Source organism: Oncorhynchus masou, chromosome 33 (assembly GCF_036934945.1).
Source record: "Oncorhynchus masou masou isolate Uvic2021 chromosome 33, UVic_Omas_1.1, whole genome shotgun sequence".
NCBI lineage: Eukaryota > Metazoa > Chordata > Actinopteri > Salmoniformes > Salmonidae > Oncorhynchus > Oncorhynchus masou.
In genome coordinates, this window is record NC_088244.1 from 26,576,233 (window position 1) to 26,601,451 (window position 25,219).

Sequence of the window (25,219 nt, forward strand, 5' to 3'; positions counted from 1 at the left end):
ACTTGCTAGTTAGCCAATCAACTTCCGTCCTGAGCACAGCAGACGTTAACCATGACCATAGACACCCATATGGAGTTACACGTTAACACCGATTAAATATTTGAAGTCGGGTAAGGAAAGCACGATAAAACATTTTTTTCGAACTAGTAGCTTAGCTAAAATGTTAGCTAAACGTTTTTAGAGTTAGCTCGCTAAATGTGTGCTAGCTAGCTAACGATAGCTTATTAACAGGACTACCAGCTGTACCAATGAATGTAGCTAACGTAATGCATATCAGGGGTGTAAATAAGGCGATTCTGTTGCAAAACGTTTCGTCTGTTCGTAAACGTTTTGCAACAGAAACCGTTTACTCCAAACGGAAAACGTTTCTATTGGATAAATGCAGGTAGGTCCCTCCCCGTTTCGTTCAGGTTGGTTCTGTTTGGATCTTAAAACGGTAAATATTTTTCACTACGTACTCAATAAACCTCAGTCCATGCATGGCAGCTGTTATCGCCTAATGTCATTATGGCCATTGAAAAGGATAGAATTCCGGACATTTTAAGCAGCTTTGTGGATTGCACTTTAATGTATATCCACTTACTTTCACACATTTAAACCCCACGTGGGTCTAACGTTACACCGATACCTCCTGAAATTCAGGAGTAGCCAAAGTGTTTACATTGTGTGTCAGTGAAGTAGTTTATGTTCATTTGGTGACACATGAATTACATTTTTGTAGGCTGATTGGCTAAACTAGCAACATTAGACCTACTGCCAAAGAATAGCCTCAAAGCCTCAATATGGTTGTATTGCATAAATGAAGTCAGCTACATAATAAGTAGGCCTATGCCTTTAGTTAGCCCAAAGCCTTTATCAGGGGTGGCAGGTAGCCTAATGGTAAGAGCTTTGGACAAGTAACCAAAAGGTTGCAAGATCGAATCCCCGAGCTGACAAGGTAAAAATCTGTCGTTCTTCCCACTGTCCCACTTCCCACTGTTCCTAGGCTGCCATTGAAAATAAGAATTTGTTCTTAACTGACTTGCCTAGTTAAATAAAGGTAAAAAATATATATACATGAAAATCTCTGTTTTGCCTAACATCGCACCATAAGGACACACTATGTTTGGTTTCAATAGCAGGTGTGAGCCTGCTTCTTCACTGGTATCAGAAAAGTGTGATAACTGTTAAAGATAAACTCCAGATTTTGATGATAACATTTCCTCATTGCTGCCCAATGCCCCTGATTTGCAATGACCCTTCTCTGGGGTGACCCATTGATTTGCATACTCCTCAGCCAGAAGAAGTATTTGCTCAGTCCACTGCAAAGATGCAGGTGATACATCCCCCATTGCCACTACTGCTGAAAAAAAATCATAGGGAAAAACAATGTCTAGCCTTGCTAAATGTATGTTTTATTGTAAAACTTTGCAAAAAATGTGATACAAATACAGAGATTTGCACATTCCTCAGGCAGACGAAATACTTGCTAAGTGCCGCTCGTCCATATATTTATATATTCTTATATCCTTTACTTAGATTTGTGTTTTGGTATAATTTGTGAAATTGTTAGATATTGTTCGATATTACTGCACTGTTGGAGCTAGAAACACAAGCATTTCGCTACACCCGCAATAACATCTGCTCAACACGTGTATGTGACCAATAAGATTAGATTTTGAGTAGGCTATTCTAGCCTTGAGGTGTGGTGGTTCAGGTGCTGTTATTATCACACATTCTTTCTAAACAGAGGTCTTAGAATCAATAGTTTTTGAGTGGTGTTTGACTGGACTGGACTGCGTTGCTGTTTCTGTCTAGTTTGTCACCATTGTTTGATATTAGCTTGGCTAATGTTCTTAAGGCTGTTTTGGGACAATGAGGTTATCACTGTCTATCCTACCATACAGGATATGTGATAATTTGCTCTGTATTACTCAAAAATTAATCATATGTGCCCCTATGCTTGAGCTATGCCTCATGGGTTTGTTTGAGTGTTCCTTCTAGCCTAGTATACATTTAAGCTGTTTTTTCATTTATTGACATTGATCAGACATCTCTGATTGTTGAAACATCACAGGCATTATGCCTATCCAGTTTATGTGTATTGCCAAGATGCTGCTGCTGAAAGTTGTCTGAAACTTGGAAGTGCAGAATATGACTTGTGTGTGGGTCTTTCTATAAAGTTTACACACACCTTAGCCAAATGCAATTAAACTCAGTTTTTCACAATTCCTGACATTTTATCCTAGTAAAAAATCCCTGTCTTAGGTAAGTTAGGATCACCACTTTATTTTAAGAATGTTAAATGTCAGAATAATAGATTTCAGTTTTTATTTATTTCATCACATTCCCAGTGGGTCAGAAGATTACATACACTCAATTAGTATTTGGTAGCATTACCTTTCAATTGTTTAACTTGGGTCAAATGTTTTGGGTAGCTTTTCACAAGCTCCCACAATAGGTTGGGTGAATTTTGGACCATTCCTCCTGACAGAGCTGGTGTAACTGAGTCAGGTTTGTAGGCCTCCTTGCTCTCACACGCTTTTTCACTTCTGCCCACAAATTTTCTATAGGCTTGAGGTCGGCTGCCACCACCGTGGTTCACGGTTGGAATGGTGTTTTTCAGCTTGCAAGCCTCCCCCTTTTTCCTCTAAATATAACGATGGTCATTATGGCCAAACAGTTATATTTTTGTTTCATCAGACCAGAGGACATTTCTCCAAAAACTACGATCTTTGTCCCCATGTGCAGTTGCAAACCGTAGTCTGGGTTTTTTATAACGGTTTTGGAGCAGCGGCTTCTTCCTTGCTGAGCGGCATTTCAGGTTATGTAAATATAGGACTCGTTTTACTGTGGATATAGACACTTTTGTACCTGTTACCTCCAGCATCTTCACAAGGTCTTTTGCTGTTGTTCTGGAATTGATTAGCACTTTTCACACTAAAGTACGTTCATCTATAGGAGACAGAACGCGTCTCCTTCCTGAGTGGTATAACGGCTGCCTGGTCCCATAGGGTTTGTACTTGCGTACTATTGTTCGTACAAGCGTTTGGAAATTGCTCCCAAGGATGAACCAGAATTGTGGAGGTCTGCGATTGTTTTTCTGAGGTATTGGCTGATTTCTTTTGATTTTCCTATGATGTCAAGCAAAGAGGCACTGAGTTTGAAGGTAGGCCTTGAAATACATTCACAGGTACACCTCCAATTGACTGAAATGATATCAATTAGCCTATCAGAAGCTTCTAAAGCCATGACAATATTTTCTGGAATTTTCCTAGCTGTTTAAAGGCACAGTCAACTTAGTGTATGTAAACTTCTGACCCACTGCAATTGTCTGTAAGCAATTGTTGGAAAAATGACTTGTCATGTATAAAGTAGATGTCCTAACCGACTTGCCGAAACTATAGTTTGTTAACAGGAAATTTGTGGAGTGGTTGAAAAACAAGTTTTAATGACTCCAACCTAAGTGTATGTAAACTTCTGACTTCAACTGTGCATACATACATACATACATGCATACATACATACGTACGTACGTACGCACAGTTGAAGTCGTAAGTTTACATACACTTAGGTTGGAGTCATTAAAACCTGTTTTTCAACCACTCCACATACATTACATTACATACAGTGGGGAAAACAAGTATTTGATAAAGTTGACCAAATATTAAGTTCTGCTTTTCTGATGTATCAAATACTTATGTCATGCAATAAAATGCAAATTAATTACTTAATCATACAATGTGATTTTCTAGATTTTTGTTTTAGATTCTGTCTCTCACAGTTGAAGTGTACCTATGATAAAAATTACAGACCTCTACATGCTTTGTAAGTAGGGAAAACCTGCAAATTCGGCAGTGTATCAAATACTTGTTCTCCCCACTACATACATACCTACCTACCTACCTACCTACCTACCTACCTACCTACCTACCTACCTACCTACCTACCTACCTACCCACCCACCCACCCACCCACCCCTTTGACTTATTCCACATGTTGATGTTACAGCCTGAATTTAAAATGGATGAAAACATTTTCTCACCCATCTCCACACAATACCCCATAATGCCAAAGTGAAAACAGGTTTTTAAAAATGTATTCCAAATGAAATATATCTTGTTTACATAATTATTAACACCATTGAGTCAATACTTTGTAGAATCACCTTTGGCAGCTATTGCAGCTGTGAGTCTTTTTGGGTAAGTCTCCAAGAGCTTTCCACATCTGGATTGGGCAACATTTTGCCCATTATTCTTGAAAAAATTATTCAAGTTCTGTCCAAATGATCCCTCATTTATGTCACTTGTTAAATCCATTTCAATCAGTGTAGATTAAGGGGAGGGAACCGGTTAAAGAAGGATTTTTAAGCCTGGCAACAATTTAGACATGGATTGTGTATATGTGCCATTCAGAGGGTGACTGGGCAAGACAAAAGATCTCAGTGCCTTTGATCGGGGTATGGTAGTAGGTGGCAGGCGCACCGGTTTGAGTGTGCCAAGAACTGCAACATTGCTGGGGTTTTCACACTCAATAGTTTCCCGTGTGTATCAAGAATAGTCCACCACCAAAAGGACATCCAGCCAACTTGAAAAAATCTGCGGGAAGCATTGGCGTCAACATGGGCCAGCATCCCTGTTAAACACTTTCAACACCTTATAGAGTTGAGGCTGTTCTGAGGGAAAAGGTATATTTTGATATTTTTTGTCTTCTGTGTGAAAAACACAGAACTCTGCATTAACGAGACCCCTGGGGTGTGTCCGTATGAAGGGACCAGTATCGAGAGCTATCCGGCTAGTAACAGTGACTAAGGTTCAGGGCAGGGCACTGGGCGGAGGCCGGGTAGCGATGACTATTTAACACTGATGGCCGGGAAATAAACAGCTTCAATCGGTCTCTCGGTCCCAGCTTTGAAGCACCTTTACTGTCTCCTTCTTCTAGATGATAGCGGGGTGACAGGGGTCCTTGATTATTTTCTTTGCCTTCATGTGACACAGGGGACTGTTTAAGTTCTGGAGGGCAGGCAGTGTGCCCTTATGCATTCGGCTGACCGCACCACCCTCTTGAGAGCCCTGCGATTTGCGGAAGGTGCAATCGCCATACCAAGCGGTGATACAGCCAGACAGGATGCTCTCAATGGTGCATCTGTAGAAGTTTGTGATGGTCTTAGGGGCCAAGCCAAATTTCTTCAGTCTCCTGAATTTGAAGAGGCACTGTTGCGCCTTCTTCACCACACTGTCTGTGTGAAGGGACCATTTCAGGTTGTCAGTGATGTGCACGCTGAGGAACTTGAAGCTTTTGACCCTCTCCACTCCGGCCCCGTCGATCTCAATCTGCTGTGTGGCGCACCACAACCCCCTGCTCCTCCTTTTCATTGGCTAGTTGGCAGTAGGAATGTCAGCTGCATATTAGGTAGCTTGTTCATGAGCCAGTGACTGTTAGTAGAATGGCTGGCTGCAAAATGCACTGTCCTGTCCGTTCCATGCCCTCCACAGCTGTGCCCATTACTGTATTACTGTGCTGTTCAAGGCTGAGAGAACACACACTACCCCCATTTCTCTTCCACTTCCCTTGCTATACCTCAACACACACACAAACACACTCGGGTCTACTCACAGTCCGTGATTGAAAATCGGAACCAATGACAGGTGCTCATTCTTCAAGTCCCCATCCATCCTGCCCCTTTTCTAACACAGAAAAGCACAGCCTTTCTCCAAACACACTGCCCCTCCCTTCCCCCAGCTCTTGCTGCCCCTCCCCCTCATCTCGGTTCTCCGGCTGTCTGTTCACTGGCAGCAGAAAGAGAGAGAGAGAGAGGTGTCCCTGGGTATGGAAAGGAAGCTGTGCAGTGCAGTGTGTAAAATACACACACAGGCATAGTGTGTTGGTGAGGGAGACAACGCATACCCGTGTGTGCCACCGGTGTTCGACAGTAACAACGGATTTAGCAGCTGAAGAGAATCCCGTCCGCCTGTGTGTGAGAGTGGGTGTGTACGTATGCATGCACGCCAACCCGAATGGCCTGCTTGGGCAGCCAATTTCCTCACTGCCCTCCTCCTCTGATAATCTCTGCTGACACTGCACACAAAGGACTAAATGCTGGCCGCATCCTCCAGAAAGACCCTCTTCACTCTGCTTATCTGTCTGTCTCGTTCCGATTACCCACAACCAGGCTGGCTACAGGGAGGATGCTGCTGCCGTAATGCTGTATGCCTGCTGCTACATCAGCTCTTGTTACTGGGCTGCTACCTCCTTCCTTCTCCTCTGCTGGTCCTTTCTGCTGGTCCAGTCCCACTCCACCACAGCGCTCTAGACCCAGGATCCTCCCCCCTCTCAATCTTTCACTGGAGGTGTTCCTAGGCTGCTGGTAGAACCGCTGCATGGTCTCTTTCTCCTCACCATCTTGAGCTGATCTGAGGAGGCTGTCGCCGCTGCCTCCTCTCCTCCTCCCCTGTTTTTGTGTCTCTCGCTGACTGTGCCGCACACGTCTATTCCAACAGGTAAACCTGCGAACCGAGCCACAAATTTGTAGCCATGACACAATATTTCACAAAATTGGCGCTAGTTTCAGTGTGAAATGAGAATGATATTTGGAAATTCAGACAGTAATGTTGTTTCTTATCACACTTCTGGTAATGCAGTGCATGTGTTGCTTTTTATGTTGCTATAGCTATTTCATTGTTTTGGTTTGAAGGATCACTAAAATTAGAGGAGTGTCTTTTGAAAACGTGGCTGTATCCTGGAAACGTTTGTGTATTTTTTTAAACTTTGAAATGGAGCATGGTGACCATCTTATTAGATTTTCTTTTTCTTTATTGATAAATAGGACGGGACTGTCTCTTTTCCAGTAGGGCACAAGGAATGGTGGACAAGTGAAATATTTTAATATTATATATTATTAATAATACTATTTTATTGTTTGAGATTGAGGTGGCAAATCTCGGAAAACTGTTTAGAAATTATGAGTTAGGCAAATTTCTCACATGAAAGGTATGCTATTTGATCATACATGTGCCCAGCTATAAGAATAATTTTACACATGTAATTTAATTACCTCAAAATGTGGATTGATCTAAGGGCCTACTCTAAATATTCAAAGCTATCATCAGTAGGCCTACTTCTGTAAGTCATCAGTGATATGAATGCAGTTAGTGATACAGGGCTACCATCGGGCTATTGCTACAACCCTTTGACAGACTTTCTTTACCTTGTTTTTTTGTGACAGATAGTGAGTCCAGCATGTTCCATTCCAAAAACAAAGAGCAAACTTCACCCCAAAGCAAATACTGTAGGGTAGAAATGGCTTGAACATGTATATTCCTCTGATAGCAGGATGACTGGTCCATAGTGCTAAGACAGTCACATTGACAAGGCAATGACACAGCACAAAGCTGCTCATGGTGTCCTGCGACTCTGGAATAGAGCTCTTTGAGATGTTCAGGAGTGGGATGAAGATCATGGGGAGTGAGTTTACGTCTCTCTTTTTACAAACTAGTGGATATACTGACTCAATGTTGCATTATTTGGAGCTTTGATATAATACAGAAATATAATACTCAGTAGGGTTGGGTACTGTTCAGGCTTCTGTTCAGATATTGTGTTTATGATTGTTATGTGGTTTGTGATAATGGTTCAGAGGCTCTGGGATGCGAAAATTTCTTCTTTCTCAGTCACAGGGTGTCCAGTGAGAGTACATTGAGTTTTTGCCACATTCTGGCAATTTTCAATATGACTTAGGTCTAATTACACACCAAATTATACAAAAAATATATATATGACGAACACTGCTTTACTCCAGTTGGAATATACTGATACAATGTAAACAGTCAATAATTACCTTGTACAGCAAGTTACATCAAATCAAAACCAGGGAAGTCACGAGCCAGAAATGGAAAACGGCAAATTAAGTTGGTCCGGTGTTTTAGCCAGGGCTACGTGATGCAATCTTGCCAGATGGGTTGTTTATCCAGTTTTCAGAAAACCCTGCATCACCAGATGTTTCTGACATGTGTCAGTTCCATCAAGATTCCACCAAGTACCCAGCCTAATTCTAGCAATACGCACAGCCTATATGGGGCGGCAGGGTAGCCTAGTGGTTAGAGCGTTGAACTAGCAACCGAAAGGATGTAAGTTCGAATCCCCAAGTATGTAGTTAACCCACTGTTCCTAGGCTGTCATTGAAAATAATAATTTGTTCTTAACTGACTTGCCTAGTTAAATAAAGGTAAAATAAAAATATACTTCAAAATGTGTGTATGTCTAGCCCTAGCATAGGCCTATATGATTAAATAAATTATTATCCAGATAAGATTTAGATGGGCATCAGATGTTAGTGTGATAGAATATGATAACATGGCCGTGTGGGCACTCAATCCTGTGTGGGCACTTAATGTGAAGCATTTTATCACACTGTTGAAATTTAGTCAATCAATCAATCAAATGTTCACAGTAAGGTATTGGTCAGATAGCATTTTTTCACCGATATTTGTTTTTATAGACGGGCAAAGAATCAGAAAAATGTCATTTAGGCTTGGGTAACTTTGAATATTTCGCTATTGATAAATCTGTCTCAACTTACATTCAGCCCATGCACCTTGCCTCATATATAATGCTTAGAATTGTGGGGAAGGGCCGCTCTTTGAAATGAGTGATTTTCATTTGTAATGTTTATGATTAATCCACTTATACAGGGTTGGAGACTTGGGTACGCTATGTGTCTTGTACACTTATCAGAAAATGCCCTTTAATTTACACTCTTATTATGCACCTAGAGAGTATTACCTTGGAGGTATGCTATTTCTGTCTCTGTCCGAGCATCTGTGTGTACGTGTGTCTGTGTGTGTGTTGGTGACGTCAGCTTCACAAGGCCAACATCCCGGAGTCGCCTCTTCACGTTTGATGTTGAGACTGGTGTTTTGCGGGTACTATTTAATGAAGCTGCCAGTTGAGGACTTATGAGGCGTCTGTTTCTCAAACTAGACACTAATGTACTTGTCCTCTTGCTCAGTTATGCACCGGGGCCTCTCACTCCTCTTTCTATTCTGGTTAGAGACAGTTTGTGCTGTTCTGTGAAGGGAGTAGTACACAGCGTTGTACGAGATCTTCAGTTTCTTGGCAATTTCTCGCATGGAATAGCCTTCATTTCTCAGAACTAGAATAGACTGACGAGTTTCAGAAGAAAGTTCTTTGTTTCTGGCCATTTTGAGCCTGTAATCGAACCCACAAATGCTGATGCTAAAGATACTCAACTAGTCTAAAGAAGGACAGTTTTATTGTTTCTTTAATCAGAACAACAGTTTTCAGCTGTGCTAACATAATTGAAAAGGGTTTTCTAATGATCAATTAGCCTTTTAAAGTGATAAACTTGGATTAGCTAACACAACATGCCATTGGAACACAGGAGTGATGGTTGCTGATAATGGGCCTCTGTACGCCTATGTAGATATCCCATAAAAAATCTGCCATTTCCAGCTACAATAGTCATTTACAACATTAACAATGTCTACACTATATTTCTGATCAATTTGATGTTATTTTAATGGACAAAAAATGTGCTTTTCTTTCAAAAACAAGGACATTTCTAAGTGACCCCAAATTTTGAACGGTAGTGTATATTTCTCATTACCGCAATACCACCTTTTCTGAATATTTGTTTTTGTCATAATTTCTTGTGTATAGCCTACATGTTATTTTTAATCAAACTATGAAATAACACATATGGAATCACATAGTAACCAAAAAACTGTTAAAACCTCTCTAGGATATGTGGGACGCTAGTGTCCCACCTGGCCAGAAGCCAGTGAAAATGCAGAGTGCCAAATTCAAATAAATTACTATAAAAATCAAACTTTCAAATCACACATGTAAGATACCAAATTAAAGCTACACTTGTGAATCCAGCCAACATGTCAGATTTCAAAAAGGCTTTTCGGCGAAAGCAAACGATGCTATTATCTGAGGATAGCACCTCTGTAAACAAAGAGAGAAAAGCATATTTCAACCCTGCACGCGCGACACAAAATGCAGAAATAAAAATATAATTCATGCCTTACCTTTGACGAGCTTATTTTGTTCCAATATGTCCCATAAACATCACAAATGGTCCTTTTGTTCGATTAATTCCGTCGATATATGTCCAAAATGTCAATTTACTTGGCGCGTTTGATCCAGAAAAACACCGGTTCCAACTTGCGCAACGTGACTACAAAATATCTCAAAAGTTACCTGTAAACTTTGCCAAAACATTTCAAACTACTTTTGTAATACGACTTTAGGTATTTTTTACGTAAATAATCAATCAAATTGAAGACGGGATGATCTGTGTTCAATACAAGAAGAAAACAAACTGTAGCTAGCTTTCTGATCACGCGCCTCTATCTAACAGTACACTTGAAGTGACCCTCGTTCTGAACAGTGCTACTTCATTACACAAGGGAAAAACCTCAACCAATTTATAAAGACTCTTGACATCCAGTGGAAGCGGTAGGAAATGCAAGAAGGTCCTTTAAAAATCTGGATTCCCAATGAAAACCATTGAAAAGAGAGTGACTTCAAAAAAAAATCTGAATAGTTTGTCCTCTGGGTTTCGACCTGCTAAATACGTTATGTTAGACTCACAGACATGATTCAAAACAGTTTTAGAAACTTCAGAGTGTTTTCTATCCAAATCTACTAATAATATGCATATCTTATCTTCTGGGGATGAGTAGCAGGCAGTTGAAGTTGGGCATGCATTTCATCCGGATCCCCCCTGTCACCAAGAAGTTAAACAAATCCAAATATATTTGCGATTTTCGATTCTTCAAAGTAGCCGCCCTTTGCTTTGCTGATAGTTTTGCCTACTCTTAGCGTTCTCTCAACCAACTTCACCTGGAATGCTTTTCCAACAGTCTTGAAGGAGTTTGCACATATGCTGAGAACTTGTTGGCTGCTTTACCTTCACTCTGTGGTCCAACTCATCCCAAACCATCTCAATTGGGTTGAGGTTGAATGATTGTGGAGGCCAGGTCATCTAATGCAGCACACCATCACTCTCCTTCTTGGTCAAATAGCCCTAGCACAGCCTGGAGGTGTGTTGGGTCATTATCCTGTTGAAAAACAAATGATAGTCCCACTAAGTGCAAACCAGATGGGAAGGCGTAAATAATTTACTCTCCGACAGTGTCACCAGCAACGCACCCCCACACAATCACACCACCTCCTCCATACTTCACGATGGGAATCATACATGTGGAGATCAGGATGATCACCTACTCTGCGTCTCACAAAGACACAGCGGTTGGAACCAAAAATCTCAAATTTGGACTCAGCAGACCAAAGGACAGATTTCCACCGGTCTAAGCAAGTCTCTTCTCATTGGTGTCCTTTAGTAGTGGTTTCTTTGCAGCAATTCGACCACGAAGGCCTGATTCACGCACTCCCCTCTGAACAGTTGATGTTGAGATGTGTCTGTTACTTGAACTCTGAAGCATTTATTTGGGTTGCAATTTCTGAGGCTGGTAACTCTAATGAACTTATCCTCTGCAGCAGAGGTAACTCTGAGTCTTCCTTTCCTGTGGCGGTCCTCATGTGAGCCATTTTCATCATAGCGCTTGATGGTTTTTGCAACTCAAATCAAAGTTTGTTTGTCACGTGCGCCTAATACAACAGGTGAAGTAGACCTTACAGTGAAATGCTTACTTACAGGCTCTAACCAATGGTGAAGTGTGTGTGTGTGTGTGTGTGTGTGTGTGTGTGGTAGGTAAGTAAAGAAATAAAACAACAGTAAAAATACATTTGAAAAAAAGAGTAACAAGGCTATATACAGACACCTGTTAGTCAGGCTTATTGAGGTAGTATGTACATAAAGAGAACAGTCTGTGGCTGGGGTCTTTGACAATTTTTAGGGCCTTCCTCTGACACCGCCTGGTGTAGAGGTCCTGGATGGCAGGCAGCTTTGCCCCAGTGATGTACTGGGCCGTACGCACTATCATCTAAAGTGCCTTGTGGTCAGAGGCCGAGCAATTGCCGTGCCAGGCAGTGATTCATCCGGTCAGGATGCTCTCGATGTTGCAGCTGTAGAACCTATTGAGGATCTCAGGACCCAGGCCAAATCTTTTTAGTTTCCTGAGGGGGAATAGGCTTTGTCGTGCCCTTTTCACGACTGTCTTGGTGTGTTTGGACCAATCCAGTTTGTTGTTGATGTGGACACCAAGGAATTTGAAGCTCTCAACCTGCTTCACTACTGCCCCGTTGATGAGAATGGGGACGTGCATCTCCTTAGTCTAGGTTACGTTGAGGGATAGGTTGTTATTCTGGCACCACCCGGCCAGGTCTCTGACCTCCTCCCTATAGGCTGTCTCGTCGTTGTCGTACAACTGCACCTGAAGAAATGTTCAAAGTTCTTCAAATTTTCCTGTTTGACTGACCTTCATGTCTTCGTTGGTTATTTGAGCTGTTCTTGCCATAATATAGACTTGGTCTTTTATCAAATAGCCCTATCTTCTCTATACCACCCCTACCTTGTCACCTCACAATTGATCGGCTCAGACGCATTATGAATGAAAGAAATTACACAAATTAACTTTTGACAAGGCACACCTGTTAATTCAAATCCATTACAAATCCATTACTCACGAAGCTGGTTGAGAGAATGCCAAGATTGTGCAAAGCAAAGGATGGCTACTTTGAAGAATCTCAAATATAAAATATTTATATTTGTTTAACACTTTTTTTGGTTACTACTACATGTTATTTATTAGTTTTGATGTCTTCACTATTATTTTACTATGTAGAATGTACAATGTAGAAACCCTTGAATGAGTAGGTATGTCCAAACTATTGACTGGTACTGTATGTGGGGTATGGACCAAAAACAGGTACACATGTCAAAATTAAGGATATCCTCCTTTTTAGTGCTAAACTCCAGATTGTGGCTTTAAGTAAATTTAAAATGGGGTTTATACACCCATATTTCCTGACAATCCCTACTTAAATCAATAACTGATGTTTCACAAAAAATATGTATAAGTAGTGGTCCAAGTAAATCATTCAAGTTACCTAGTTCTGGCAGATCCTGGCTGACTGGTGGTGCCGGCAGATCCTGGCTGACTGGCAGCTCTGGCGGATCCTGGCTGACTGGCGGATCCTGGCTGAATGGCGGATCCTGACCGACTGGCGGATCTAACGGATCCTGGCTGACTGGCGGCACCTGCGGCTCCTTGCAGACTGGCGGCTCCTTGCAGACTGGCGGCTCCTTGCAGACTGGCGGCTCTGGTGGCGCTGGGCAGACTGGCGGCTCAGTCGGCGTTGGGCAGACTGGTGGCTCAGGCGGCGCTGGGCAGACTGGCGGCTCTGATGGCGCTGGGCAGACGGGTAGCTCAGGCGGCGTTGGGCTGACTGGCGACTGATGGCGCTGTGCAGACTGGAAACTCTGGCAACGCTGGAGAGGAAAGCTCTGGCAGCGCTGGACTGATGAGCTCTGGCACCTCTGGAATGAGGGGCTCTGGTGCCTCTGGACCGAGGGGCGGGAGCTCTGGCAGCGCCGGACAGGCGGGAGACTCCGGCTGCGCTGGAGAGGAGGAAGGCTCTGGCAGCACTGGACTGAGGAGCTCAGGCGCTTCTGGAATGAGGGGCGGGAGCTCTGGCAGCGCCGGACAGGCGAAGCGCACTATAGGCGTGGTGCTGGCACTGGTGGTACTGGGCCGAGGACACGCACAGGAAGCCTGATGTGGGGAGCTGCCACCGGAGGGCTGGTGCGTGGTGGTGGTACTGGATAGACTGGACCGTTGCAGGCGCACTGGAGCTCTTGAGCACCGAGCCTGCCCAACCTTACCCGGTTGAATGCTCCCGGTCGCCCTGCCAGTGCGGCGAGCTGGAATAGCCCACACTGGGCTATGCAGGCAAACCGGGGACACTGTGCGCAAGGCTGGTGCCATCTAAGCCGGCCCAAGGAGACGCACTGGAGACCAGATGCGTAGAGCCGGCTTCATGACACTTGGCTCGATGCTTACTCTAGCCCGGCCGATACGAGGAGCTGGTATATACCGCACCGGGCTATGCACCCACACTGGAGACACCATGCGCTCCACAGCATAACACGGTGCCTGCCCGGTCTCTCTAGCCCCCCGGTAAGCACAGGAAGTTGGCGCAGGTCTCCTACCTGGCGTCGCCATACTCCCTGTGTGCCCCCCCCATGAAATTTTTGGGGCTGACTCTCGGGCTTCCTTGCCAACCTTGTTCCCTCGTATCGCCGGCTCCTCTCTCCGGCTGCCTCTGCTCTCCTATGTGCCTCCACCTGTTCCCATGGGAGGCGATCTCTTCCAGCCAGTATTTCCTCCCAAGTGTAACAACCCTTGCCGTCCAAAACGTCTTCCCGTGTCCATTCCTCCTTTCGCTGCTCCTGCTGCCGCTGCCTGTCACCATGCCGCTTGGTCCTGTTGTGGTGGGTGATTCTGTAACGGTTTTCTTGAGTCAAAGGAGAGGCGGACCAAAACGCAGCGTGGTTATTATTCATGGTTCTTTAATAAAGAAACTATACATGAATAGACTAACAAAACAAGAAATGTGAAAAACCAAAACAGCCCTATCTTGTGCAAACACAGAGACAGGAACAATCACCCACAAAACCCAACACAAAACAGGCTACCGAAATATGGTTCCCAATCAGAGACAATGACTAACACCTGCCTCTGATTGAGAACCATATCAGGCCAAACATAGAAATAGACAAACCAGACACACAACATAGAATGCCCACCCAGCTCACATCCTGACCAACACTAAAACAAGGAAAACACACAAAAACGATGGTCAGAACGTGACAAAACTACAGCAACATATTTTGTTTTATTCAAATAATTTAGATTTTTCTAAAGTAACATTTTATAAGAGACACAAGAATTTAAACTGGGTGCATTTCGGTAATGACAATTTTGGGGTGAAATGTACAAAATTCTAGGGAAATGTTGATTTAAAAAAAAAACTAAGCATCTTAGTCTTCAGAATGATAGTTGATTGTGGCAAATGCATCATGGTTTTCTAACCATTTGTTACTGCCATGGATAAAACTGGTTTCATGCGACTCACCCAACCACAGTACCCTGTATGGCCCACAAAAGAATATGGACCTCTGCTGTGTTGGTGATGTTGGGTTTTGGCTTGCTTGCGCTCTTGCTTGCTTACAGTAATTATAGGAGGATACAATTTGGTGGCTGAGAATCCTTTTGAAAAACCTGGTTGTCCTTTATGGCTGCCCTACTCCTTTTTCATGTTGATTTATTGATTAGGTTCTAAATGTGGTCCACCCAGAAGTCTGCTGTACACCTTTGTGGGAAGATCCGTTTAGCATGCCACAAATGTAACCCATTGATTGTGAATATCGATTCCCAGTTTTTCTTCTTTGGTCCGATGTCAGCCAACTAGCCACTGTATCCTACTGGGTTGAGCTAAGCTCCCACTGTGGAACAGTGTTCTTCTAAAGCCAGGATAAGGGCTTGTTGTGTACGTAGTCACCCCAGATTCATCCATGCTGGGAGTGTACTTGGCACAGTCATTCCTAGTCCAATTTGAATTCTGATTAGATATCAGTATGCTCTGGCAGGATGGTGAAATCCCTGCCTGATCAAGAGGCACAAGCATGGAGGGAGATTGGTAGGCAAATGTTTCCTTTCCCTAATCTCCATAGATCTCTCCATCCAAAGGGTGCATCTCAGTCATTTCAATTATCCCAACCTTTTCTGTTCCAGGGACCAACAAATCACTGTCAATCTCTTTAGGACAACCAGTCAAATTTATCAGTGAATATACTGTAACAGATTAAAGGTTTTAATATTGTTATAAACAATTTGCATTGTGAAAAGTAAATGTAAAATTGCTTATAATTCCATTAGCCTAATACTCCCATGTCTCAACTGTGAGGCCTATTCTTTTTGGAAGAAACATATGTTAAAAACATTCGGACCACCTGCAGTAGAAAACAGCTGGCCTAGATGATCTCTTTATCCTAGTTTATTTTCCTGTATCAAGGGTGATCTGAAAGAACTGCTAGGATTTCTAATTTATTGTTTTCACCTCACCGGTAGATCAGAGCAAATGGAGAAGAGGAGCCAAGGATAGGAAGCTACTTTAGACTATCAATACTCACTCGAAGGCTCCCCTTAAACACAGTGTCAGATGACTGGCCAGAGCTATTAATCCAGTGAAGGCAGGCTAAACTGATTTTAGGGCTGGAGAAAGAGAGTATGAGCAGCCTGCTTGTTCTCTCTCTGATCCCCCCCCCCCTCCGTATGTTTTCACGCTTAAGCAGATACCTTTAACACACAAATGACACAGTAATCTCTGTGAACATACAAATATAATCTCAAAAGTAGTATAATAATTTTGTTCGGCCTATTGCTGCTGGATTAAGATGGATTTAGGCATACACTAAACCAAGTATCTGAATACTTATCATGGGATTAAGACTAAATTAGGCACCAACAAAAAATGCATTTGGTCTACATTGTCAGTTGTATCAACCAGGGTGAATAAATGTTGTTTGTAAGCACAAAGCTTCATAGGTAGTGTTGTATGCATGGGTAGATAATAGTTGCAGGCTCTGTCTGTTATTGGAAGCTGTGAGTGTTAAATAGTCTTTCCAGTGAGAAGTGACAATTAAAGGGAGAGCTGTGAAAAGTTCAGAACTTCTGTAGATTAGGCTACATGCTTGGTTTTAACAAGGGAAAATGTCAAATTTGAGTGTGTTTCACTTTACGATCCATTTGTGACAGGTTTTTATTGGATTCGTCTCTGCTTTTTTCTTGTCCTCACACAAATGCACAAACAAACTTCTGTAGGCCGTTACGTAAAGGCTGCAAGCCCACAGTAGGCAGCCCAGGCAGGCAGATGAGGAGGATGCAGAGAGACAGGCTGATCTAGTGTGCTCCACATCTACAGGCGACTGGACTGCCTGCCTCTATCTATGCAGTAGCTCCCCCTCTATTCCCCTGTGTACGATAGACACAGACCGAAGCAGCATCCAGGAATGCCATCAACAACATGATCAACGTAAATCAACCAAAGCCAAGCATTTGTTGGCCGAGGGACAACCGAGGTAGGCCTCCCCTGCCTCAACAATGGTAGGGTCATTGACCGTGGTTAACTCAGCAGTTTAAAAAATGTGACTGTGCTTTTTAGCCTCTTGTTGTGGCTGTGTAGACACAGTGTTTCAACAACCGGTCAACTGAGACATTCCTCCTAGTGGTTAAGGGCATTAAGTTAAGGGCAACTTTTGGTTAAGGGCAACCAAAAGGTCACTGGTTTGAATCTCCAAGCCGGCAAGGTGGAAAAAGGTCCTTTAGCAAGGCAGTTAACCCCCAACAACAACTGCTCCCCAAGTGCTGATGACGTTGATTAAGGCAGCCCCCCAGACCTCTCTAATTCAGAGGGGTTGAGTTAGAAGCGGAAGACACATTTTGGTTGAATCCATTCCGTTATGAATGGATTCAACTGACTACACTACATGACCAAAAGTATGTGGACGTGCTCGTCGAACATCTCCTTCCAAAATCATGGGCATTAATATAGACTTGATCCTCCCTTTGCTGCTATAACAGCCTCCACTCTCCTGGGAAGCCTTTCCACTAGATGTTGGAACATTGCTGTGGGGACTTGCTTCCATTCAGCCACAAGAGCATTACTGAGGTCGGGCACTGATGTTGTGCGATTAGGCCTGTCTCTCAGTCGGCGTTCCAATTCATCCCAAAGATGTTCGAAGGGTTTAAGGTCAGGGCTCTGTGCAGCCCAGTAGAGTTCTTCCACACCAATCTCAATTGATTTCTGTATGGACCTCACTTTGTGCACAGGGGCATTGTCAGGCGGAAAGGGCCTTGCCCAAACTGTTGCCACAAAGTTGGAAGCACAGAATCGTCTAGAATGTCATTGTATTCTGTAGCGTTAAGATTCCCCTTCACTGGAACTAACGGGCCTAGCCCGAACAATGAAAAACACCCCCAGACCACTATTCCTCCTCCACCAAACTTTACAGTTGGCACTATGCATTCGGGTAGGTAGTGTTTCCCTGGCATCCGCCAAACCCAGATTCATCCATCGCACTGCCAGATGGTAAACCGTGATTCATCACTCCAGAGAACACGTTTCCACTGCTCCGGAGTCCAATGGCGGTGAGCTTTACACCACTCCAGCTGACGCTTGGCATTGCGTGTGGTGATCTTAAGCTTGTATGCGCCTGCTCGGCCATGGAAACCCATTTCATAAAGCTCCCGCCGAACAGTTCTTGTGCTGACGTTGCTTCCAGAGGCAGTTTGGAACTCGGTAGTGAGTGTTGCAACTGAGGACAGGTGTTTTTTACGCGCTTCAGCACTCTGTGGTCCCCTACTGTGAGCTTGTGTGGCGTACCACTTCGTGGATGATCTGTTGTTGATCCTTGATGTTGCCACTTCACAATAACAGCACTTACAGTTAACTGGGGAAGCTCTAGCAGGGCAGAAATTTGATGAACTGACTTGTTGGAAAGGTGGCATTCTATGACGGTGCCACTTTGAAAGTCACTGAGCTCTTCAGTAAGTTCATTCAACTGACAATGTTTGTCTATGTAGATTGCATGGCTGTGTACTCGGTTTTATACACCTATCAGCAAATCCACAAATTTGAAGGGGTGTCCACGTTATTTTGTGTATATATAGTTTAGATATCCCCTTTCCCTATGCTAAAGTAGGCCATATATGCAGCCTGACTGGCTGGTGGGCTGTCAGATTGGCATACCTCTCTTATTTGTGAAAGTTCCTGCCATTCTGCCAACTCAGTCCTCCACATGAATAAGCACTTCCTTCCTGCGTTTGTTGGGTTTCAAGTGGCCTGCTGAGCACTAATGCCACATGCCATAGTGTCATGATGAGGGCATGACTGTGGCTGCTGTGTCATGTCAGGGGTACAGAGGAAAGCAGTGAGCGTGTTAGGGGAGTCTAATGTCCAGCTGCTCCTCTATGAGTCAGCCCATGTCACACAGCATGGGGCTCAGTGAATGTTGAAGAAGGGACAGGATAAAATCACAGGGCTTCAGTACATGGGTTAATGAGACAAAAGTCATTGCTGCTGCAGTGTCGCTGACAGTATCTCTGGGAGTGGTGTAAAGCTCTCTGATTATTGAGACCATAGAGATCCTGGCTATGTCATAAACTGTCAAAGTCCCAGAATGTGGTGAAAATAGCAGCCATATTGGTCAGGGAGAAATCCAAACAAATTTAATTGGAATGAATGGCAGAAGAGGCATAATCTGGATTTTATTTACGCAAGGAAAATTTAAGTAAGGCATGTGATCTATCAGAAAATGTGTGATAGAATTACTGTTACCCAATAATATTGTCATATAATTATAAATGCGGATTATATGGGTTTTAAACAAATGTTCTGTGATATATACAGTGGCAAGAAAAAGTATGTAAACCCTTTGGAATTACCTGGATTTCTGCATAAATTTGTCATAAAATTTGATCTGATCTTCGCCTTTGATCTGATCTTCGTCTTAGTGGGGGAGCAATATGTATTGGACTGCAGAGTGAAGGAAAAGCAGCCAACAAGTGCTCAGCATATGTGGGAACTCCCTCAAGACGGTTGGAAAAGCATTCCAGGTGAAGCTGGTTGAGAGAATGCCACGGGTGTGCAAAGCTGTCTACTTTGAAGAATCTCATATCAAATATATTTTGATTTGTTTAACACATTTTTGGTTACTACATGATTCCATTTGTTATTTCATAGTTTAGATGTATTCACTACTATTATACAATGTAGAAAATAGTCCAAATAAAGAAAAACCCTTGAATGACTAGGTGTGCCCAAACCTTTGACTGGTACTGTGTATATATAGCCTCTAAAATATATGTAAAAAGACCATACATTTCAACATTTTTGTTTTCTTGAAAAGCTATTATATGATACAATATCAGTACTTGTTGCATTTACAACTTGTCAAAGTCCAATCAACTAATTTCAGCCAATAAATGGCTGTGGATTGACTGCATTGTTTGAATGGAGTGTTAGCATATTGGCACTTAATTAGAAAAATGATGGAATCATAACTCTAAAACTGTCTGGCTAGCTAGTTAGCTAACAGAGTGCAGATTAAAGGTGCGTTTCGTAAATTCACTCGGCCATCCACTCCAATTTCAGAGCGCTCTCATCTGAGTGTGCCAGAGCACAGAATAACTAATGAATTTATGAACGTTCCATACCTGTTGAATATGGCCAGTGTCGGTAAACGTCAGCAAAAAAACATAATTAAATTGTTGCCAGCAGCACAGTTACAGTGACCAATGCTCTGGATAACATGAAAACAGCCTAACCAGCTCTGCAAGGGCGAGTAAAATGGTCAGTGAGTTGTTTTTTCATTTGTGTCTGGAAGTAGCTAGCCAACGTTAAGCAGTTAGCTCAGGTGCTGGACTGCCGTTGTGAGGTCAGAATGCTTGGATCAACCTTACTCCTCCGAGAGCGTCCAGTGTGCGCTCTGAATGTTCCGAGAACGAAACGCTCTGAATTTAAAAACAGACAATCTGACAATGCTCTGAATTTACGAATACCCAGAGCGCATTCTGAGAGCACTCTGGCACTCCAAAATGAATTTACTAACACAACCATATTCTTAATTCATTATTTTTCACTATCTTATCAATAGAAATAGAATGGAATTCAAGTCAATGATGGCATAATGGATGGCCTCCTGAGTGGCGCAGCGGTCTGAGCACTGCATCAGTACAGACCCAGGAGACCCATGAGGTGGCACACAATTGGCCCAGCGTCGTCCGGGTTAGGGGAGGGTTTGGCCGGCCGAGATGTCCTTGTCCCATTGCGCTTTAGCAACTTCTTGTGGCGGGCACGGTAGCAGTGCGGGGTTATTTTTCAGAGGACGCATGGCTCTCGACCTTCGCCTCTCACGAGTCCGTACGGGAGTGGCAGCGATGGGACAAGATTGTAACTACCAATTGGACATCATGAAATTGGGGAGAAAAAGAGGTAAAAACTACCAACAAAAAAAAGATGACATAATGGGTGGACTAGAGGCCATTGCTAGTGTACCCATAGACAACAACATCTAGGTTAACGATTACAAGGTTAAGACAACGTGGTTATAATTTCCCATAACTCTTTGCAATTCATGGGACCAGCGGCGCTAATAGTTATCAATGGCACTGGTCTCATTAATTTGTTTTATTTAGAACGCTTTTCCATGGAATTATTACATTGTCTTAACCTTTTGGTTGTTTTGTTTTTTACCTAGAAGAAAAGCCAGATGTAAAAGCAGGAAGTGTACCCATCAATCTGGAATGTGATTTGTTGAATCAACTCAACTGACATTACAAAAGAATTACATTCCATTGCATGAGCCACATCAGTTAGCATAATTTGAATGAACATTTGACATTACCATGGAAATTATTGCATCAAAATACCAGGCAGCCATTGCGAGTGTACCCATGAGTTTACCAGTCAAATTGCCAGTGTTAGAGGTTCCAAGCCCATTCTATTTCTATGATCTTATCACAGCACTGGCAAACCATGGTTTACCAATTCCCTGACAAACATGGCTGACATTTATCCCATCATAAGACGGTCCATGTCCATTCTGGTGTTCTAATTCCTAATTCTATGATTGAGACCATTGTTTTAGGGCTTAGGCTGACTTCTTTTTAAAAAAATGGTCAAGATCATGAATTTGTTTACCAATGAAGAAGTGCCGGTGAATGGCCAATCTGAGCTAGCCTATTTACAGAAAAAGATGCTTGGCTGCAATAACTATTTGTCACAAAAAAAACCCTCAAATGCCGGTTTTCATTCACATCTCTGCTCGTAGACAGCGCCCCAATTGATTAGACATCTTTTTCTTTCTCTCTCCTTCTCCCGTCAGTCACCCCTGATCTGGTCCCGGAGCCCCTGGTGCTACCCGTGGTGCCCTCCCTGCCCTCTGTGCGGGTCCGTCCTGTCCTTCACAGGCCCCGGAGGCGCAACAACAGCAGCAGCGGAAGCGACCCCACCAGGCCGTGGCCCTTGGGCCCGGCTGGCCCGAGAGGCAGCATGGAGGTGGGCATGCGCGTGGTGCGCGGCCTGGACTGGAAGTGGGGGAATCAGGATGACAGTGAGGGTCATTTGGGCACAGTGGTGGAGATCGGGCGGCAAGGCAGCACCACCACGCCCGATAAGACGGTGGTGGTACAGTGGGACAGCGGCACGCGCACCAACTACCGCACAGGATACCAAGGCTCCTACGACCTGCTGCTCTACGACAATGCCCAGATCGGTGAGCATAGCACCCCACCTTAGCTGTTTACACACATATAGACTATGTACTTACAGTGAATTCATAAAGTATTCAGACCCCTTCACATTTTGTTACATTACAGCCTTACTCTCAAAATGATTAAATTGTTTACCATCAATCTACACACAATATCCCATATTGACAAAGTGAAAATAGGTTTTTAGAAATGTTTGCAAATGTATTAAAAATAAAAAAACAAATAAGTATTCAGACCCTTTGCTATGAGAATCGAAATTGAGCTCAGGTGCATCCCGTTTCCATTGATCATCCTTGATTGGAGTCCACCTGTGGTAAATTCAATTGATTGGACATGATTTGGAAAGGCACACACCTGTCTATAAAAGTTCCCACAGTTGACAGTGAATGTCAAAGCAAAAACCAAGCTATGAAGTCAAAGGAATTGTCTGTAGAGCTCCGAGACAGGATTGTGTCGAGGTATAGATCTGGGGAAGGGTACCAAAAAATGTCTGCAGCATTGAAAGTCCCCAAGAACAGAGTGGCCTCCATTCTTAAATGGGAGAAGTTTGGAACCACCAAGACTCTTTCTAGAGCTGGCCGCCTGGCCAATTTGAGCAATCGGTGGAGAAGGGCCTTGGTCATGGAGGTATGCCAATCAGGAATTTGCCAAAAGGCACCTAAAGGGCTCTGTTCATGAGAAACAAGATTCTCTGAAACCAACATTGAACTCTTTGGCCTGAATGCCAAGCGTCATGTCTGGAGGAAACCTGGCACCATTCCCTACGGTGAAGCATGTTGGTGGCAGCATTGTGCTGTGGGGATGTTTTTCAGCGGCAGGAACTGGGAGACTAGTCAGGATTGAGGGAAAGATTAGCTAAGCAAAGTACAGAGAGATCATTGATGAAAGCCTGCTCCAGAGCGCTCAGGACCTCAGACTGCGGCGAAGCTTCACCTTTCAACAGGACAACGACCCTTAGCAAACAGCCAAGACAATGCAGGTGTGGCTTTGGGACAAGTCTCTGAATGTCTTTGAGGGGCCCAGCCAGAGCCTGGACTTGAACCCGATGGAACACCTGAAAATAGCTGTGCAGTAGCATTCCCCATCCAACCTGGCAGAGCTTGAGAGGATCTGCAGAAAAGATTGGGAGAAACTCCCCAAATACAGGTGTGCCAAGCTTGTAGCGTTATACCCAAGAAGACGTGAGGCTGTAATCGCTGCCAAAGGTGCTTCAACAAAGTACTGAGTAAAGGGCCTGAATACTTATGTAAATGTACTTATGTAAAATTTGTTTTTTAAATATTTTTTATACATTTGCAGAAATGTCTAAAAACCTGTTTTTGGTTTGTCATAATGGGGTATTGTGTGAAGATTGATGAGGGTGGAAAATGGTTTAATACATTTTAGAATAAGGCTGTAACATCTCAAAATGTGGAAAAAGTCAAGGGGTCTGAATGCTTTCTGGATGCGGTGTATATACTGTACAGTGCCTTCAGAAAGTATTCCCACCCCTTGACTTTTTCCTCATTTTGCTGTGTTACAGCCTGCATTTAAAATTGATTAAATTGCATTTTTTTTTGTGTCACTGGCCTACACACAGTACTCCATAATGTCAAAGTGGAATTATGTTTTGTGAAATTTTTACAAATTAATTTAAAAAATGAAAAGCTGGAATGTCTTGCGTTAATAATTATTCAACCTCTTTGTTATGGCAAGCTTAAATAAGTTCAGGAGTAAAAATGTGCTTAACAAGTCACATAATACGTTGCATGGACTCACAAAGAAGGGCATCTACTGGTGGATGAGTAAAAATACACTGAGCAAAAATATATACGCAACTTGCAAGAATTTCAAAGACTGTACGGAGTTAATGTTCATATAAGGAAATCTGTCAATTGAAATAAATTCATTAGGCCTAATTTATGGATTTCACATGACTGGGAATACAGATGCATCCATTGGTCACAGATAACTTTTTTTTAAAGGTTGGGGCATGGATAAAAAAAACAGTCCCTTTCTGGTCTGACCACCATTTGCCTCATGCAGCGCGACATCTCCTTTGCATAGAGTTGTTCTGTTGATTATGGCCTGTGGAAATCCTAGACGGAGAAGGACCCTGGGCACAGCCTGGAGAATATCGCCGCCCCAAGGAAGAACTGGAGGCGACGAAAGTGGAGAGGCGCTGGTATGAGGCGGCAGCACGGCGACGCGGATGGAAGCCCGAGAGTCAGCCCCAAAAATTTATCGGGGGTGGCTCACAGGGAGTATGGCGACGCTAGGTAGGAGACCTACGCCAACTTCCTGTGGTTACCGGGGGGTTAGAGAGACCGGGCAGGCACCGTGTTATGCTGTGGTGCGCACGGTGTCCCCAGTGCCGGTGCACAGCCCGGTGTGGTATATTCCAGACTTTCCTATCGGCCGGGCTAGATTGAGCGTCGAGCAAAATGCCATGAAGCCGGCTCTACGCATCTGGTCCCCAGTGCGTCTCCTTGGGCCAGCTTTCATGGCACCAGCCTTGCGCACGGTGTCCCCGGTTCGCCTGCATAGCCCAGTGCGGGTTATTCCACCTCGCCGCACTGGCAGAGCGACCGGGAGTATTCAACCAGGTAAGTTTGTGCAGGCTCGGTGCTCAAGAGCTCCAGTGCGCCTGCACGGTCCGGTCTACCCAGTACCACCTCCACGCACCAGCCCTCCGGTGGCAGCTCCCCGCACCAGGCTTCCTGTGCGTGTCCTCGGCCCAGTACCACCAGTGCCAGCACCACGCATCAGGCCTACAGTGCGCCTCGCCTCTCCAGCGCTGCCAGAGCCTTTCTCCTCTCCTGCGCTGCTGGAGTTTCCCGCCTGTTCAGCGCAGCCAGAGCCTTCCTCCTCTCCTGCGCTGCTGGAGTTTCCCGCCTGTTTAGCGCTGCCAGAGCCTTCCTCCTCTACAGCGCTGCCGGAGTCTCCCGCCTGTTCAGCCAGAGCTGCCAGTCTGCATGGATCAACCAGAGCTGCCA

General features: G+C 43.9%; 1 protein-coding gene across 4 annotated transcripts in view; it reads left to right on the forward strand.

Moving 5' to 3' along the window:
• LOC135528161 (E3 ubiquitin-protein ligase MIB2-like) overlaps nt 1-25,219 on the forward strand; it is a 73,037-nt gene continuing 47,818 nt past the window's right edge. Inside the window, exons 1-2 of one of the 4 annotated variants that reach the window (XM_064957039.1) lie at nt 1-110; nt 21,857-22,246. In XM_064957039.1, coding sequence (XP_064813111.1) covers nt 22,024-22,246 — 223 coding nt within the window. In that variant the 5' untranslated portion in view covers nt 1-110; nt 21,857-22,023. Of the gene's footprint in view, nt 111-6,396; nt 6,480-7,301; nt 7,444-21,856; nt 22,247-25,219 lie in introns of those variants that run through there. The other 3 variants (XM_064957040.1, XM_064957038.1, XM_064957037.1) reach the window with 3 other exon arrangements.